This window comes from Bubalus kerabau, chromosome 18 (assembly GCF_029407905.1).
Source record: "Bubalus kerabau isolate K-KA32 ecotype Philippines breed swamp buffalo chromosome 18, PCC_UOA_SB_1v2, whole genome shotgun sequence".
Taxonomy (NCBI): domain Eukaryota; kingdom Metazoa; phylum Chordata; class Mammalia; order Artiodactyla; family Bovidae; genus Bubalus; species Bubalus kerabau.
This window is the reverse complement of record NC_073641.1, coordinates 4675469-4690861: the sequence shown is the minus strand read 5'-3', so window position 1 is coordinate 4690861 and position 15393 is coordinate 4675469. Positions and strand designations below refer to the sequence as shown.

Below are 15393 nucleotides of genomic sequence, written 5' to 3'. Positions count from 1 at the left end.
CATACAGAAAATATGGTTTTAAAACTTCTCCCCAAACTTATAAAAAGAATTTTTCCAAAAACTAATCTGTAAAACTTTATTTTATTTCTCCACATAGATTTTGCCACAGTTTCTCAATTCACTCTTTAATTATTAGATAATCATATGGCCTCTAAATTATTATTATAAAATTTGTTACAAAGAACTTTTCCCTAAAATCTTGCAATGAATATTTTTAGCAAGGTGCTTTAATAGACGTTTTTTAAAAATCCCTACCAAATCTTATCAAGAAAGTATTCTATTTACAGTTTAGCATCAACAATGTACTTTTACTTACCTGTAGACTAGTAATGGTAAAATTGGCAATCAATCTGATAACTTCAGGATATTCTTTCACCATAACTAATTCTCCTAGCTGATAATTTGTCTTTAAACGAGCCAAAAATCGACAAAATTCATGATAATTACCTGGATCAGACAAACCCTAAATCATGAGACAAAAAGAAAGGCTACTTTAAAAACTTAAAAATAAACCAAACTAATCACCATCAATAAAATTCCAAGAGTATTTTACTAAGTTTCAGTGTTTTCATGGGTACTTACTGCACTTTGCATCAACTGGGTAGGTATCAATTTAAAAAAAAATGATTCCCACTGGGCTTAATGTTGTCATAAATGATTAGTAATAAGGAATTCATAGTAGAGGCTTCGGAGGAAGCTTTGACCATGATGACTAAGTCAAATGTTTGGTAACCATTATATCACCCAAAAACTGCATGAGAGAGAACTGAGAGACAGACAGAGCAAATGTGTATGTGTATATTGTGGGTTAGACAGAAGCCAGTACAAGAGCTGAAAAATATGTAAGATGGAAAACAAGAATGGCTCTTGAAATCCTAGAAAAGAGCAATACCACTACACTTAGATTAAATGTGTACACATAAATAACAGAAATATATTTTAATTCAACAAGTATTTATTGAGTACCCACAGGCATGATGTCCTCAAGCAACTCCCTGTCTCTAAATCATTCATATAAACTGCTGCAATGTACAGCAGAAAGTTTAACAAAAGTACTATAATATATAGAAGTAACTCTGGGAGAAGGACAGGTTAAAACAAAAAACCCAGAAAGGTGTCCCCAGGGAGCCCCTTGAAGACAGGATGTGTATTATTATCTTTATAATTTGAGAAGTTTGTCTCTCCCAAAAGTTATTAACAGCCAAAAGACTTAGATAAACCTCCTTAAATCATCATTTAATTTTTTAAAATCTGTACTTTCACTACAGATATAAACTAAAGTGAAACAAATTTTATCCAGACACCCAAAATCACTAATTAAATAATGGCTTTGCAATTCTCTGAAATGAATATTGCCATTGAAGATTTGCAGTTAACATAGAGAGTAGATTTAAAAATCTACAAATTCTTACTGCCCACAAGAGGACAAAAAGATATTATTTCATAATTTAAAGCCACTTATTCCAATATTAACATCCAGATTTATACTGTCTTCTAGTTTAGAATGCAGATATAACTAATCACTTCAGTAATTTAAGAAGTACAAGCAAAACACAATGGTAAAAAGCAGAAACATAATAAAATATGCAACTTCTATTCCCATGGGAAAAATAAAAACAACACAGACATCAGTCAGGAAAATATGTACTTTTAAAAACTGCCCATTTATACTACAGATGAGAGCTAAGAAAGAAGACTGTGATATGTATTTTCTTCCAGAATCATAACCATGTCATAAGTTTATTATGTACCTTTCAGCAGAAAAACTGTATTTATATATGCTAATGTTAATTAAATTACTTCATAAATACCTGAGGGTTTTCAAGTATCCTTTTTACTCCCTTAATTAAATTACCAAGGTACTTGGCACGTTCAGGACTGCTAAATAAGGACCTTCTTGTAGAAGCAAATTGAACTAAACACGAAAGTGCCTAAAAACAGGAACAACAAATTCATTTCAACTTTAAAAGTAACTGTGGCCACACGAAAGGAACACTAGTTTTTACATTAAAATTTTTAAAATTTTAATGATGAAAAAGCATTATAGAATCCAAAAAACAATGTAAACTAAATATCATTGATCATTACCACCATCCATAAATCTTCAATCCCACCATTAGAATTTCTATTTGTATATAAAATTCCTCTAATATTTTTGTATATTTTTGTATATATTAGATATATTAGATACACCAGAGCAGAGCCAGGATCTGAATACACTCAAAAGGTTCCCAATTGCTGTTGCTGCCTAAACCTTTTCAAACTGATGAACCAGGTGCTTCACCAAAATGAAGAAATGAAAACATCATGTTGTTGCAGAATATGTTTAGGAAATACTACACAAAATGCTCTGCAGTATCCTGAAATTAGGAAAAAATCTGTAACTTTATTTAATCTAGCATGTCCCAAATATATCTGGTGACAGACCATCTTGCCCACACCATTTATTAATATCTTGAGAACAATTTGGAAAATGTTCCTGAAACAGATAGCCTATAAAAATTCTCACAGATTATCTATCACTGGCCTAGTTATCTTCTTTAAGTTAATACTTTATTAGACAATTTCACTACTCAGGTTCTTAATTCTCCTACTGGAATTCACTGAAGCCTTTCATTTATTAATTGAGAGGCCCCAAACTGGCCCACATATGTTTTGTTTTGGTCCACATATGTATATCTGCCCACTTATAAAAAAATAGAATTATCTGTCAATATCTGAATGTTTCAGTTAGGAGATCTCACACAGCATGTCTGGCTCTCAAGGCGAGGGTGAGAATGCGGACAAAAACCAGTTTAGATGCTACTCGGTTTGTCACAGTCCTTAATGTTAAAAACAAAAAAACACAAGCAAACAAACATCCCGAAAAACAAAACTTCTTTCCAATGTGTAGAAGGTTTAGGAACGACTAATACAGTTAAAAATATGTAGAGGTTTGAGGCCAAAACCACTGAGTTTGAACCTCAGCTCTAAAATTTAGAAAGTCACTTAGGCCATTCTGGGTCTGCTGACTTGTTTACATAGTGAAGATAACAATACTCACCTTGCAGGGCCACTGTGAGAATGAAGTGAGGTAAGAATCATATGATAGGGCATGCACGATAAATGTTAGCAACATTCTCTTAAAGCAGTTTTCCATTCTACTTTTTAAGCACCAGTAGCTTGTTTGTTTTATCCCTAAACATAACTGTAAACATAGCATGAAACCATGGTTTTTTTAAACTACAGAAGGCTGAAGTTCTATGGTACCATCTAGAAACATGAGTGTCCTGTGAAAACCAGTTTAAAAACCATCCCCTTAATAAAACCCTCGTTTCAAGAGCAAGCATGTTTTTAAGAAGGAGAGGGGGCAGTGTTTTTGTCAACCTATTCCTCCTTCTAGGCAATGACATATCTAAACAAACATACCACTCATATTTAAATCAAACTTTTTTTTTTTTTCTTCAGGAAATGACAATATAAGAATCCTCCAATTTTACTTCTACAAGCTTAGATATTAAACTGACAACTTTTTCTTTTTTTTTCAATCTTGCCTGGTCTCTGTTTTAGATTCCACAAAGATGGAATCCAGAATCTCAAATTTCTATGTAACCAAAGAGTCTGAATTTTTTAGCATACAATAGGACTTGATTCAAAAAAGAAAATGAACAACTGCAGTGATGAACATAAAACCAAGTGAGCAGATCCCCCTGGTTTCTCATTTGGACACATCTGATGGGGGCTGCATGGCAAGCCACGCAGTGAAGAAAGAGGTGGAGAGAGGTTAAGAGAAGGGAAGGTACCAGGTGGTGTGGCAAACTGCTGGACTGAGTACCAGAAGAAGAGCTGGGGACTGAGTAGGAAAAAAGATCTTTAGAGGTTGATAGGTTGTCTTGGCTATGGGCACGAACTAAATCACCAGTTATGGGTTTTGGGCTCACCAGTGAAATGGCAGGAACTATGGACTATAAGTAGAAATTGACAAATAGGTTAAGCAATACATATCCCAGATAGATGGTGTTAAGAATTTCTTATGAGAGGTAAACTCAATCAAGCATATAAATAAAGTAAATATGTACCACCCTGAGATAAATATCACAGGTACTTTTAAATGAAATAATGAATGAGTTTTACTTACTAACTGAGATAGGAGTGGTGGAAGTGAATGATACAAATTAAAGAAAAGATCCAATGTTTCTGGTTCCAGGAAAACTGAAAAAAAAAAAAAAATCTAACACCATTACTTTTCATTCAGTGATATTTAGCACAGTAAGACATTATCATACAAACCAAGAACTCTAAGACCTCAGCATGTAGCCAATCTTTATTTCTAGTTAGGCTAATTCCTTTTAAATTCCTAGCTATTTCCCTTTGAAAGATGGAAATAATACGAAGATAGAATTAGATCAGATGCTCCTTATTTCTATGTAGCATTTACAGTTCTCACTGAGAGAACCTTCTCACTGTTTTCTATAGTAAAATAACATAAACATTTAAAAATTCAAACAATATCAGAAAGTAAACAGTACTAAAAAGTACACAGTAAAAAAGATCTCTCCCCTACTCCATGCTGACTACTTTTCAACTCTTAGCTATATTTACGGAGAAGGCAATGGCACCCCACTCCAGTACTCCTGCCTGGAAAATCCCATGGATGGAGGAGCCTGGTAGGCTGCAGTCCATGGGGTCGCTAAGAGTCGGGCACGACTCAGCGACTTCACTTTCACGCATTGGAGAAGGAAATGGCAACCCACTCCAGTGTTCTTGCCTGGAGAATCCCAGGGATGGGGGAGCCTGATGGGCTGCCGTCTACGGGGTTGCACAGAGTCGGACACGACTGAAGTGACTTAGCAGCAGCAGCAGCAGCTATATTTAAATATGTTTCCAAATGACATGCTGTATGTACTGCTGCTGCTGCTAAGTCGCTTCAGTCGTGTCCGACTCTTCCTGACCCCGTGGACTGCAGCCCACCAGGCTCCTCTGTCCATAGGACTTTCCAGGCAAGAGTACTGGAGTGCGTTGCCATTGCCTTCTCTGGCTGTACGTACTACATGTTTTTATTTGACTGTTTTTAGATAGCAAATGAACTTGTTACAGTGTATGTCTAATCACTCACCCCTCTACTCCCATCACTCTTCCTACAAACCATCTTCTCTCAAAAATCCATCTACTGTTATAACAATTTGAGATTAAGTCAATTCTAAGCATTTATTATGACTATGTAAATAATTCTAACAGCTGAGCCAAGTAAACTATGATTATATCACATTTCTAACACTCCCTGGATTTAATCATACCATCTTTTTTGTACTTAGTTGTATAGACAGATATCTGTCACTAATTCTTTCCAAATGCTCTGACAGATGTGTAAAATGTTCTTCATGCTATTTTCCACATAGTCAATAACATTAAAAAACTTTCATTTCCATTTTCCCACCCTTCCTCCCAGAGCCTTCTTCAACTTAGAATGACTGTTCCCAAATGTGTTACATAATTATCTTATGTCTGCTAACTGTTATCTTGTGTTAAAGCTTTCCAAAACCCCATATCCTCTACTTTCTTGGCTTGTGTATCAAGTAGATTCTTAAGAGCAAGCACATAAGGGATAAATTTCAGAATAATTTATATGTCTGAAAATATTTTCTCTTATACTTGATAATTTCAGTCTAGTTTGAAAATTATTTTCCCTCAGAAATCTGGGGATATTATTACTCCATTGCCCTCTAGCTTCCAGTGTTACTGTTGAGAAGTCTAATGGTATTCTTGATCCCAGTCCGTTATAGGTGACTTTGTTTCTGGTAGATTTTAGGATCTTTATCACTTTTATTCTGAAATGTCATGATTATGAAGTTTAGTATATATTTTTTTCATTCATTATGAAATGATGTAACTGGGTACTTATTGGATCTTTCAATCTGAATATTTGTGTGTCTCAGTGCTGAGAAATTTTGGTATTGTTTGCAAATTTCCTTCTGCTTTTCCTGTCCTTTCCTGAACTCCTAATAAATGCCAAGTCTCCTAGTTTCATACTCTAATATTCTTATATGTTTTTCCTCCTATAAATCTCTTCCTGCTTTTTTTCATTCTACTTTCTAGGATATTTCCTTAACTTTATCTTCCAACTATTCTACTGAATGTTTTATTTTGGCAACTTTTACATTTGGAACAGTCTCTGAACTTCTGTTTTTGAAACAATATTCTATTCATGTTTCAGGAATGCATTACTTTTTCTTAATCTCTCTGAGGATATTAATTAACCCTTTTGGAAATTTATTTCTACTCTTCACTTTGTTTCTACTAACTCTCCCCTTTAAAAATGTTTATTGAGATAATTAGATTCATATGCAATTGCAAGAAATAATACAGAGAGATCTTATGTTTTATTCACCCAGTTTCCCCAAATGGTAAGTTGCTACAAAACTAAAGCACAATATTACAATCAAGAAAGCACACTGATAAAATCCAATCTTATTTGGCTTTCCCAATATTACATGTATTTGTGTGGGTGTTTTTGTGTGTTGGTATCTGTATAGTCAGTCTGCACAATTTTTACAACATATGTTGGTTCATGCATTCATCACCACTATCAAGATACTAAGTTCCTTTTAATTGTTTTAGTCTCTGATTTCCGTATTAGAAGTTTTTACCAAATGTATGGTCCTTCTCTACTGTATCTGATACCCTGGAATATGAAACCTCTCCAGTTTAATTTCTCAAGGAAAAAAAGCTCTGGTCTTGGGAACTGAGAGGGAAGTGCACTTAGAGAAGGGAAAAGGGCAGTCACAGAGCAGCACAGATGGTAGAGAAGGCCCCGGGGGTGTCTGTGCAGAACACAGGCTCTTCACCAAGCCTATCAGCCCCACTCCCCGCTCTGACTTCAACAGGAAAACCCTACTGTCACCATCTTTCCGGGATGAGTAAGAGCATATGCGTTTGCTCCTTTTTGGTATCCTTCTCTGTAAAAAAGTAAATTGCAATTCTGCTTTGCTAAGTTAGCTACTCTAATTCACTCGCTTCATAACTTTGAAAAAATGATGATATCTCTTGCCAAGTGTTATACCCTCTCCTACTCTGTTTATCTGAAAATTTGAAAACAAAACTCTTCATTTCCCTACCTAAACTTATTTTCCTCCAACAATAGAGCTGTCTTCTCTTTTTTCCAAAATCAAAATATGAGGTTACTATGAATTAAATTGAGGAAAACAGATTTCAACACTGGGTATCAGCAGCTACTTTGGGTTACAATTTTTTAAACTTTTTGATTGCCAAGTAAAAAACAGATAATTGCACATAAGGCAACAATATTGCTTAATCCTATGTCTTTTATGTTGACCATTCCTTATACTAAACTTTCTTCTTACTTGCTCTCCAAGTCGTTGGAATCTGTACTGTGCAAAGATCATCTGCAGATTCATCTGCTGAACTGCCAATGAAGTCAAAGTTAAGGCAGTTGAGGACCAGTTTCAAGACTTGCATTACTAGATTTTGTTGATCCTGATCCTGAAGGTTTAAAGGCTTGGCCAATATCTGAAAAAGGTTCAAAGTCAAATAAAATATTATGAAATATATCAATTAAAAATTTTTACTCAATCTAATTTAAATAACTTCAGTGCCAAATTAAAATTAGTTTAAAAAAAGAAAGAAAGAAAAAAGAAAAGAAATTGCAAAGGGATGTTGCGGTAATAGACTATTCTCAAACTTAATATTGTAAAATGGGGATAACAACCTTTCATATTTAAATGCAAAATGGAGGTCACCTTTTACAGTTGTGAGAAGCAACTTCAGGACAAATACTTTACACAGCACAAATGTATAAATGTACAGGATTCATTAGCTCAAAGGAGCAATTGGAACAAACTGAAAATACAATATTCTTAAAGAAAACGTGTGGGGACTTCATGAATAAACGATACACGTTCAGCTAACAAAGGTTCTCAGAGGCTGTTTGAATGTGGGGGGACAGTCGTAAGCTTCTGGAGAACAATCCCGACCCCTCTCAAAAGTCTCAATTAGTTTCTGCAATAATGTACAGTAAGAAAACAAAGAAACTACTACCCAAAGACAAGTTATCAAACTACCTTTGGATCCTACTTTATTATATCCCTATTAAATAAAAGTGAATTTTTTGGAACTGTTTAGATTTGTGCATACCTACTCTTCATGGGGTCGCAGAGTCAGACACAACTTAGCAAAAAACAACTGTACTTAAAAGTATCCACAATAACTCCTCAAAAGGCAGAATGGGGTACCAGGGGATTCATCTGAAATTCTTCTGAAACAGGATGCTCAATTATTAACTTACCTCTTTTAGAAGAGAGCATGCTAGCACTAAAATGTCCTTGAGAGAAGTATCACGAAATGAGGTAGCTATTTTCCTGTGTTTTGCTGAAGGTCTAGAATAATCAACCTAAAAAGTTCAAGATGAATTTATTTAGCCAGAGTTACCAAACAGCAAAGAAAAAATTCACTATGTAAGAAAGAGTGAAATCAATGATCAAATAATCATAAAGTATAGGGCTAGAAGAGCTTTTAAAAATCTGCTAGGGTAAGTTATTTGTTCAGGGTTACTCAAAGAGCTAATAATGGCAGAGCCACAATTAGCACCCCCTGTTTCTGGATTGTTTTAATTCAGTGCTTTTTCTGCAGACTATACTGATCCTAAAATTAAAAACAAGAATAAATAATATTTCAGAGGCATTATAAACAGACATTATAAAATAATAGATAGATACTATCAACTCCTGAGACATGCATAATTTGCATTGGGGAAGAAACAACCTCCCTGATACTCAGACTCCATCTATAAAAAGAAAAATTTCTAAGATAATCTTAAAATTCTTATCTTCTGTGAATCAGTAAACTGAATCAGCTACAGAAAATTCTTGCATATGAAAGTGATATTCCTATATATACCAGATGCGTATGTCACTGATTCATATATTCTGATATTCTTTAAAAAAATCCCAAGGCAGAAATTATAAATAATCAGAAATTTGATTTATTACATAAGCCACAATATATTCCTTCTGAATATTTTACTAGTTAATAATAAGTAATTTTTAAGAATAAGTTTACCAAGAATAGTTGTTGAGCCTCTAATCTAAAATATAATATGGCAAAAAGTATGATATTAATACCATTAATATTTCCATTTATCACCAGGAAACAGCAAATAAAACTGAAGTCTGATACTCTAATGATTTGTTAATACCAGAGGCAACAGTTGCTATAGCGTTCCTTTTGCTATCTGAAAAATGAAAATAAACCATTTTCCTTACTGATGTTTATATTGGAAAAAAGCAGTGGGATCAAAATTGATTATCTGATACTTCCTAAGCTCCATCATACTATACTTAGATGCCACACTTACTCACAGGAACATGAAACATAACAGAAGTCCAAAGTGACTACAGAAAGCAGTTACTGGGATCTCTATCCATTATGCAATATTTAAATTAGCATTTGCAGCATTTCTCCCTTTTTTAAAATCAAACGTCCATCTGTCTTTTAATAGGTATGTTTCTTCAGTTTCCCTCAATATATAAAAAAATTTCTCAATACAAATTAGTAATAACATATACCATTATTACAATCTCAACTTATGTACCCTTCACATATTATTTCACTAAATCCTCAAAACTAACTTATATTCACATATGAGAAAATTAAAGTTCATAGGCACACCATATCTGTAAATGGGCTTCCCAGTGGCCCAGTGGTCAAGAATCCACCTGCAATGCAGGAGACACAGGAGACCCAGGTTCGATCCCTGGGTCGGGAAGAGCCCCACTCCAGTATTCTTGCCTGGAGAATCCCATGGACAGAGGAGCCTGGAGGACCACAGTCAATAAGTTGCAAAGAGTCAAGCATGACTTGAAGCGACTTAGCACAGCACACATATCTATAATACAGAGGGAAGAACCCTGGGTTTACTGAGCACTTGTACATACTAGGACTTGTGCTAGTAATTTACCTAACTAATCATAGTGCGACCTTCAGAAAGTGTCATTCTCACTTTACAGATAGTGATACGTAAGTTTAAACACACTGAACAAAGTAGTAGGCAATAGAGCTAAACTACAAATCCAGGTCTTATTTCAGAGTTACCTCCTAGGCACATGACTTAGCAGCTACAACAACTATAGCAACAACAACAAATACATTCTACTTGGCTTACTCATTTATAGATGTTCAATGTTTTTGAGAAGAGGAATTATGTATCCATTTTCTACTGTATAACTATGTCTCAAGAATACTGGAGTGGGTTGCCACACCCTCCTCCAGGGGCTCTTCCCGACCCTGGGATTGAACCTGGGTCTCCTGCGTCTCCTGCATTGCAGGCAGATTCTTTACCACTGAGCCACCGGGAAGCCCATTTACAGATACGGTGTGCCTATAAACTTTAATTTTCTCATCTGTGAATATAGGTTAGTTTTGAGAATTTAGTGAAATAAGTAGTCTTAGCTGTTACAAAAGCAAGACAACATAAAATTCTAAATTTTTTGGAAGTCTCAAGTTCAGATCTTTTTCTTAAAAGACACATGTTACTGATCCTGCATGAATTTACCTGGCTCACATTTGACAACTATAATATTTTATTTTCATTATGGATTGTAGATCTCCCTATTGCCTGGTTCAGAAGTACTTAAGAAATGATAGTTGAAATTGTTAATGCTCTAAAACTAGGCTGAGTAAAATGTCTCTGCAGAAGCCACGTATTTTTTATCAGAAAACCCAACTGCACTTCAGAACTTGAAGCTTTTTCTGAAAAGGTATGTACTTGGTTCTACACAAGATAAGCCTGGAACACCTTGCAACAGGAAGGAAATGTCCAGAGGACGGTGCTGCTGCTGCTGCTGCTGCTAAGTTGCTTCAGTCGTGTCCGACTCTGTGAGACCTCATAGACGGCAGCCCACCAGGCTCCGCCATCCCTGGGATTCTCCAGGCAAGAACACTGGAGTGGGTTGTCATTTCCTTCTCCAATGCATGAAAGTGAAAAGTAAAAGTGAAGTCGCTCAGTCGTGTCTGACTCTTAGCAACCCCATGGACTGCAGCCTACCAGGCTCCTCTGTCCACGGGATTTTCCGGGCAAGAGTACTGGAGTAGGGTGCCATTGCCTTTTCCTAAAGGATGGTGAGTAAATGTCAAATGAACAGAGATGCCAGTTTGAAAGGGTTTCTAACAGCCAAATTTGGGAAAATTTGGGCATCAAAATATAATGTTACTAACAAACTATAACACATTACACAAAGTTGGAAACCAGGAATCTGTGCTGATAGAAATAACAAATGAATAAATTAAAAATTTAATGAGGTATTAATAAGGTATTTTCAGAGTATAAAGTACCTCCCCACATAATATTTATTACTTACAAAGGAGAAAAGAATAAATTTACAATTGAAGAAGCCTGGCAGAGGCTATCTTAGTTAAGTGACCAAATGTAAATCAGATCATGTGCTCCCTGAGAGGAAACAATGAGAAAACCACAGTATCAGCACATCAGCCTACCTACAGCCTCACAGCCAGCCCTCTCAGCCAGCTGGGTCAGGACCAGCCCCAAAGCCACCACCCCCATGGCAATCCCAGCTCAGCCACAACAGGAGGGCACATGCAGCCCATAGAGGGGAGATAGAGCGCCCAGAGCAACTGACTCCAGTGACCAGGGAGACTGTGCCAGCAGGCCCCACAAAACACCTTTTATCTAAGATGACTGTTTCAAAACCAGGAGATGTAGCTGATATACCTACTACATAGAAACAAACACAGACAGAATGAGGAGATGAGGGATTACCTTCCAAATGAAAGAATCAGACAAAACCCCAGAAAAGGAACTAAACAAAATGGAGATAAGCACTTACCAGATAAAGAGTTCAAAGTAACAGTCAAAAAGATGCTCACCAAAATTGGGAGACAAATGGATGAACTCAGTGAGAGCTTCAACAAAGAAATAGAAAATATAAAAAAAGAACCAATCAGAACTGAAGAATACCATATCTGAAATGAAAAATACACTAGAGTGAATCAACAGCAGATTAGAGGAAGCAAAAGAATGGATGAGCAATCTGGAAGCCAGAGTAATGAAAACAACCCAAGTGGAATAGTTAAAAGAAAAAAGAATTTTTTAAAAAATGAGATAGTTTAAGGGACCTCTAAGACAACCACAAGTATATTAACATTTGCATTATTATAGGGGCCCCAGATGGAGAAGAGAGAAAGAAAAAAGCACATAACATACTTGAAGCCATAATTGCTAAAAACTTCCCTACCTTCAGTACCAAAAAACAATCTGAATAAAAAATAGGCTGAGTACATGAAAAGATATTTTTCCAAGGAAGACATACAGATGGCCAACAGACATATGAGAAGATGTTCAGCATCACTAATCTTCAGGGAAATGCAAGTCAAAACCACAATGAGATATCACCTCACCTTTCTCAGAATGGCTATTATTAAATAGACAACAGATAACAAGTGTTGGCAAGGACGTGAGAAAAGGGGAACCCTTGTGCTATTGGTGGGAATGTTAACTAACACGGCCACTATGGAAAACAATACGGAGGGTCCTCAAAAAATTAAAAATAGAACTACCATATGATCCAGCAATTCCACTTCTGGGTATTTATCCAAAGAAAACATGAGTTACAATAGCCAAGATATGGAAGTGTTTATCAATAGATGAATGAATAAAGAGTATGTGACATATATACACACAATGGAATATTACCCAGCCATTTAAAAAGAATGAAATCATGTTGTATGCAGTAACATGGGTAGACCTAGAGGGTATTATGCTAAGTGAAATAAGTCAGACAGAGAAAGACAAATATTGTATGATTTCACTTACATGTGGAATTTAGAAAACAAAGCAGAAAGACTCAGACACAGAGAACAAACTGGTGGTTGCCAGAGATGGGGTATGGGAGTTGGATAAATAGGTAAAGAGGATTAAGAGGTACAAACTTCAAGTAATTAAATAAGTCTCAGGGATATAATGTACAGCATGAGGAATAGTCAATAATATTTTAATAGCTTTGTATGGCAACAGATGCTTACTAGACTTAAGTGTTGATCATCAATTCATATATATATATATATATATATACACACACACATACACACACACATACACACACACATCAAATCACTGTATTTTACACCTGAAACTAACATAATATTGTATGCCAGCTGTACTTCTTAAATATAAACACTTAAATAAATTCTTAAATATAAACACTACATTTCCCTCTATTATAACATTATTCCATATAAAACTCATCTCTTCCTTTTGTTCTGTTTGGAACCATGTTAAATACAAAAGCGAACAAAAGCAGGTGAGGATGTGCTCAACTGCTGAGTTCATAAAGGCACTGGTGGGGGGAAGTGTAGCTTCTGCAAATTCTGCTTTTACAGGGTGAAAACTGAAGCTAGCAAGTGAGTGCCAGGTAGCCTGTTTTTTGATGAGTCCTGCTGTGTATCCTGGAGAAGGCAATGGCACCCACTCCAGTACTCCTGCCTGGAAAATCCCATGGATGGAGGAGCCTGGTAGGCTGCAGTCCATGGGGTCGCTAAGAGTCAGACACAACTGAGCGACTTCACTTTCACTTTTCACTTTCATGCATTGGAGAAGGAAATGGCAACCCACTCCAGTGTTCCTGACTGGAAAATCCCAAAGACGGGGAGCCTGGTGGGCTGCTGTCTATGGGGTTGCACAGAGTTGGACACGACTGAAGTGACTTAGCAGCAGCAGCAGCAGCTGTGTATCCATTATTGAGAAATCAATTCACCAAACTGCTTGTCTTTTATTTGTAAGGGAATAAAGGCTTGTTTTACTTTTGCATACAATTTATTTGTATGATTAGTATATTACTATATACATGGAATATAAAAGAACAATTATCCAACTGCCATAGAGGACCAAGTCTAATTTCCTGTTCTTTGTAGTACTTTACTTGTTGTTATTATTTTCAATAACAATAAAAGTTTCCAACACTTAATTATCCCAACAATAAAATACAGCCCCCCCAAAAAAAGACTTGCTTATTCAGAGTTTTACACAATACAAAGTTTTACATCAAAGAAACAGCATTACTTAGCAAACTTCATGTCACCATTAGATGGAAAGGCTTACCAGGTTCATTTCCTGAGTCAATTCTGAAAGGATTATTACTCCTATTATGCAGTGTTCCATAGCACCCTTTGGAAAAAAAAAAAACAAGTTTAGCCTAAATGGAGACACATGATTGGTTCTTAATGCATAAACCAGTTAATATTTACAAGTAATTAAATTATGAAACATCACATTTTCTTACTTATTAAAATATATAGAAAAATCAGTATGAGGTCCACAGATAAAAATAATTTCATGTTCATTTTTTGAAGGATACATGTAGATATATAGCTGAGTGGGAAAAAACTTAGAATTGCATACACTCTATAAAATATCTTCAGCATGCGTGACTTTCAATAAACTAAACCTCAAAATATTAATACAAGAGTTTCATTTTCCTAAGACTACAAATAAGGAACAAAAAACAATTTTTAGCTCTATAAATTTGCTTGAAGGTTACTGAGATAGATGCATTCAATAAATAATTAATAAATAGCTTAGAAATTAATTTAAATCCCTTGACCTAATATCAGGTAAGGTCACTTAGGCCCTTTTAATTTTATTTAATAGTGTACACGTATTCATTTACATACGGATCTATAATGAAGGCATGTGAACTGTCCAATGCACTGGGTAAATAAATACATGACTATCAATATAGTATGATGTTTTAACATAATCAGCTTCCAATTTAATTTCAATAACTTCCTTCAAATCAAAATTCAGATTTTATATGGATATTACTAACAAATTACCCAACTGCAAAATCATACTGGAGTATGAGAATAAAAATGTAACATCCAATTACTGTGTAATAATTTTAAAAAGCAATACAGATCCTTTTCAAGTCTTAATTTTATAGCTGGTCATTCCTTCTATTGCAGAATTTCACTAACACTGGGTAGGTATAATTAAATTCAAATTATCTCAGAATAAGAAAATAAAGGAAACATCTTTAATTTTTGCATTAATTCTTTATGGCCCTTTAGGACAATCTTAACTCTATGAACCAAACTACAGATCTCATTACTGAAGCATCCATCTCCTGTGTAAACCAGGCCACTGCTCCTTAAAGAGTCATTCCCTAACCAACTGTTGGCCCATGAATCTACTGGTAGTCTGCAAACTAGATTCTGATCTGAGAATGGTTTGATACTGGTTCATGACAGAAGAGTTTGCACCAGAATATAGAACAGATAGTCACTAAGCACACTGTGCAGTTCAGCTGCACTTTTTTCATAGCAAGTCTCTCTCAGTGAGGTAAGGACCATGTTGATTTACTGACATCTTTATTCTAACATAAACTC

At 35.4% G+C, this 15393-nt stretch overlaps 1 protein-coding gene across 5 annotated transcripts in view; it reads right to left on the bottom strand.

Annotated features, from left to right (window-relative positions):
• RANBP17 (RAN binding protein 17) overlaps nt 1–15393 on the bottom strand; it is a 363628-nt gene that overhangs the window by 317987 nt on the left and 30248 nt on the right. For all 5 annotated transcript variants that reach the window (XM_055555070.1, XM_055555073.1, XM_055555071.1 and 2 more), the window contains 6 exons: nt 14108–14173; nt 8282–8386; nt 7341–7506; nt 4118–4191; nt 1812–1931; nt 317–463 (listed from right to left, as the gene is read on the bottom strand). In XM_055555070.1, coding sequence (XP_055411045.1) covers nt 317–463; nt 1812–1931; nt 4118–4191; nt 7341–7506; nt 8282–8386; nt 14108–14173 — 678 coding nt within the window. The remainder of the gene's footprint in view (nt 1–316; nt 464–1811; nt 1932–4117; nt 4192–7340; nt 7507–8281; nt 8387–14107; nt 14174–15393) is intronic.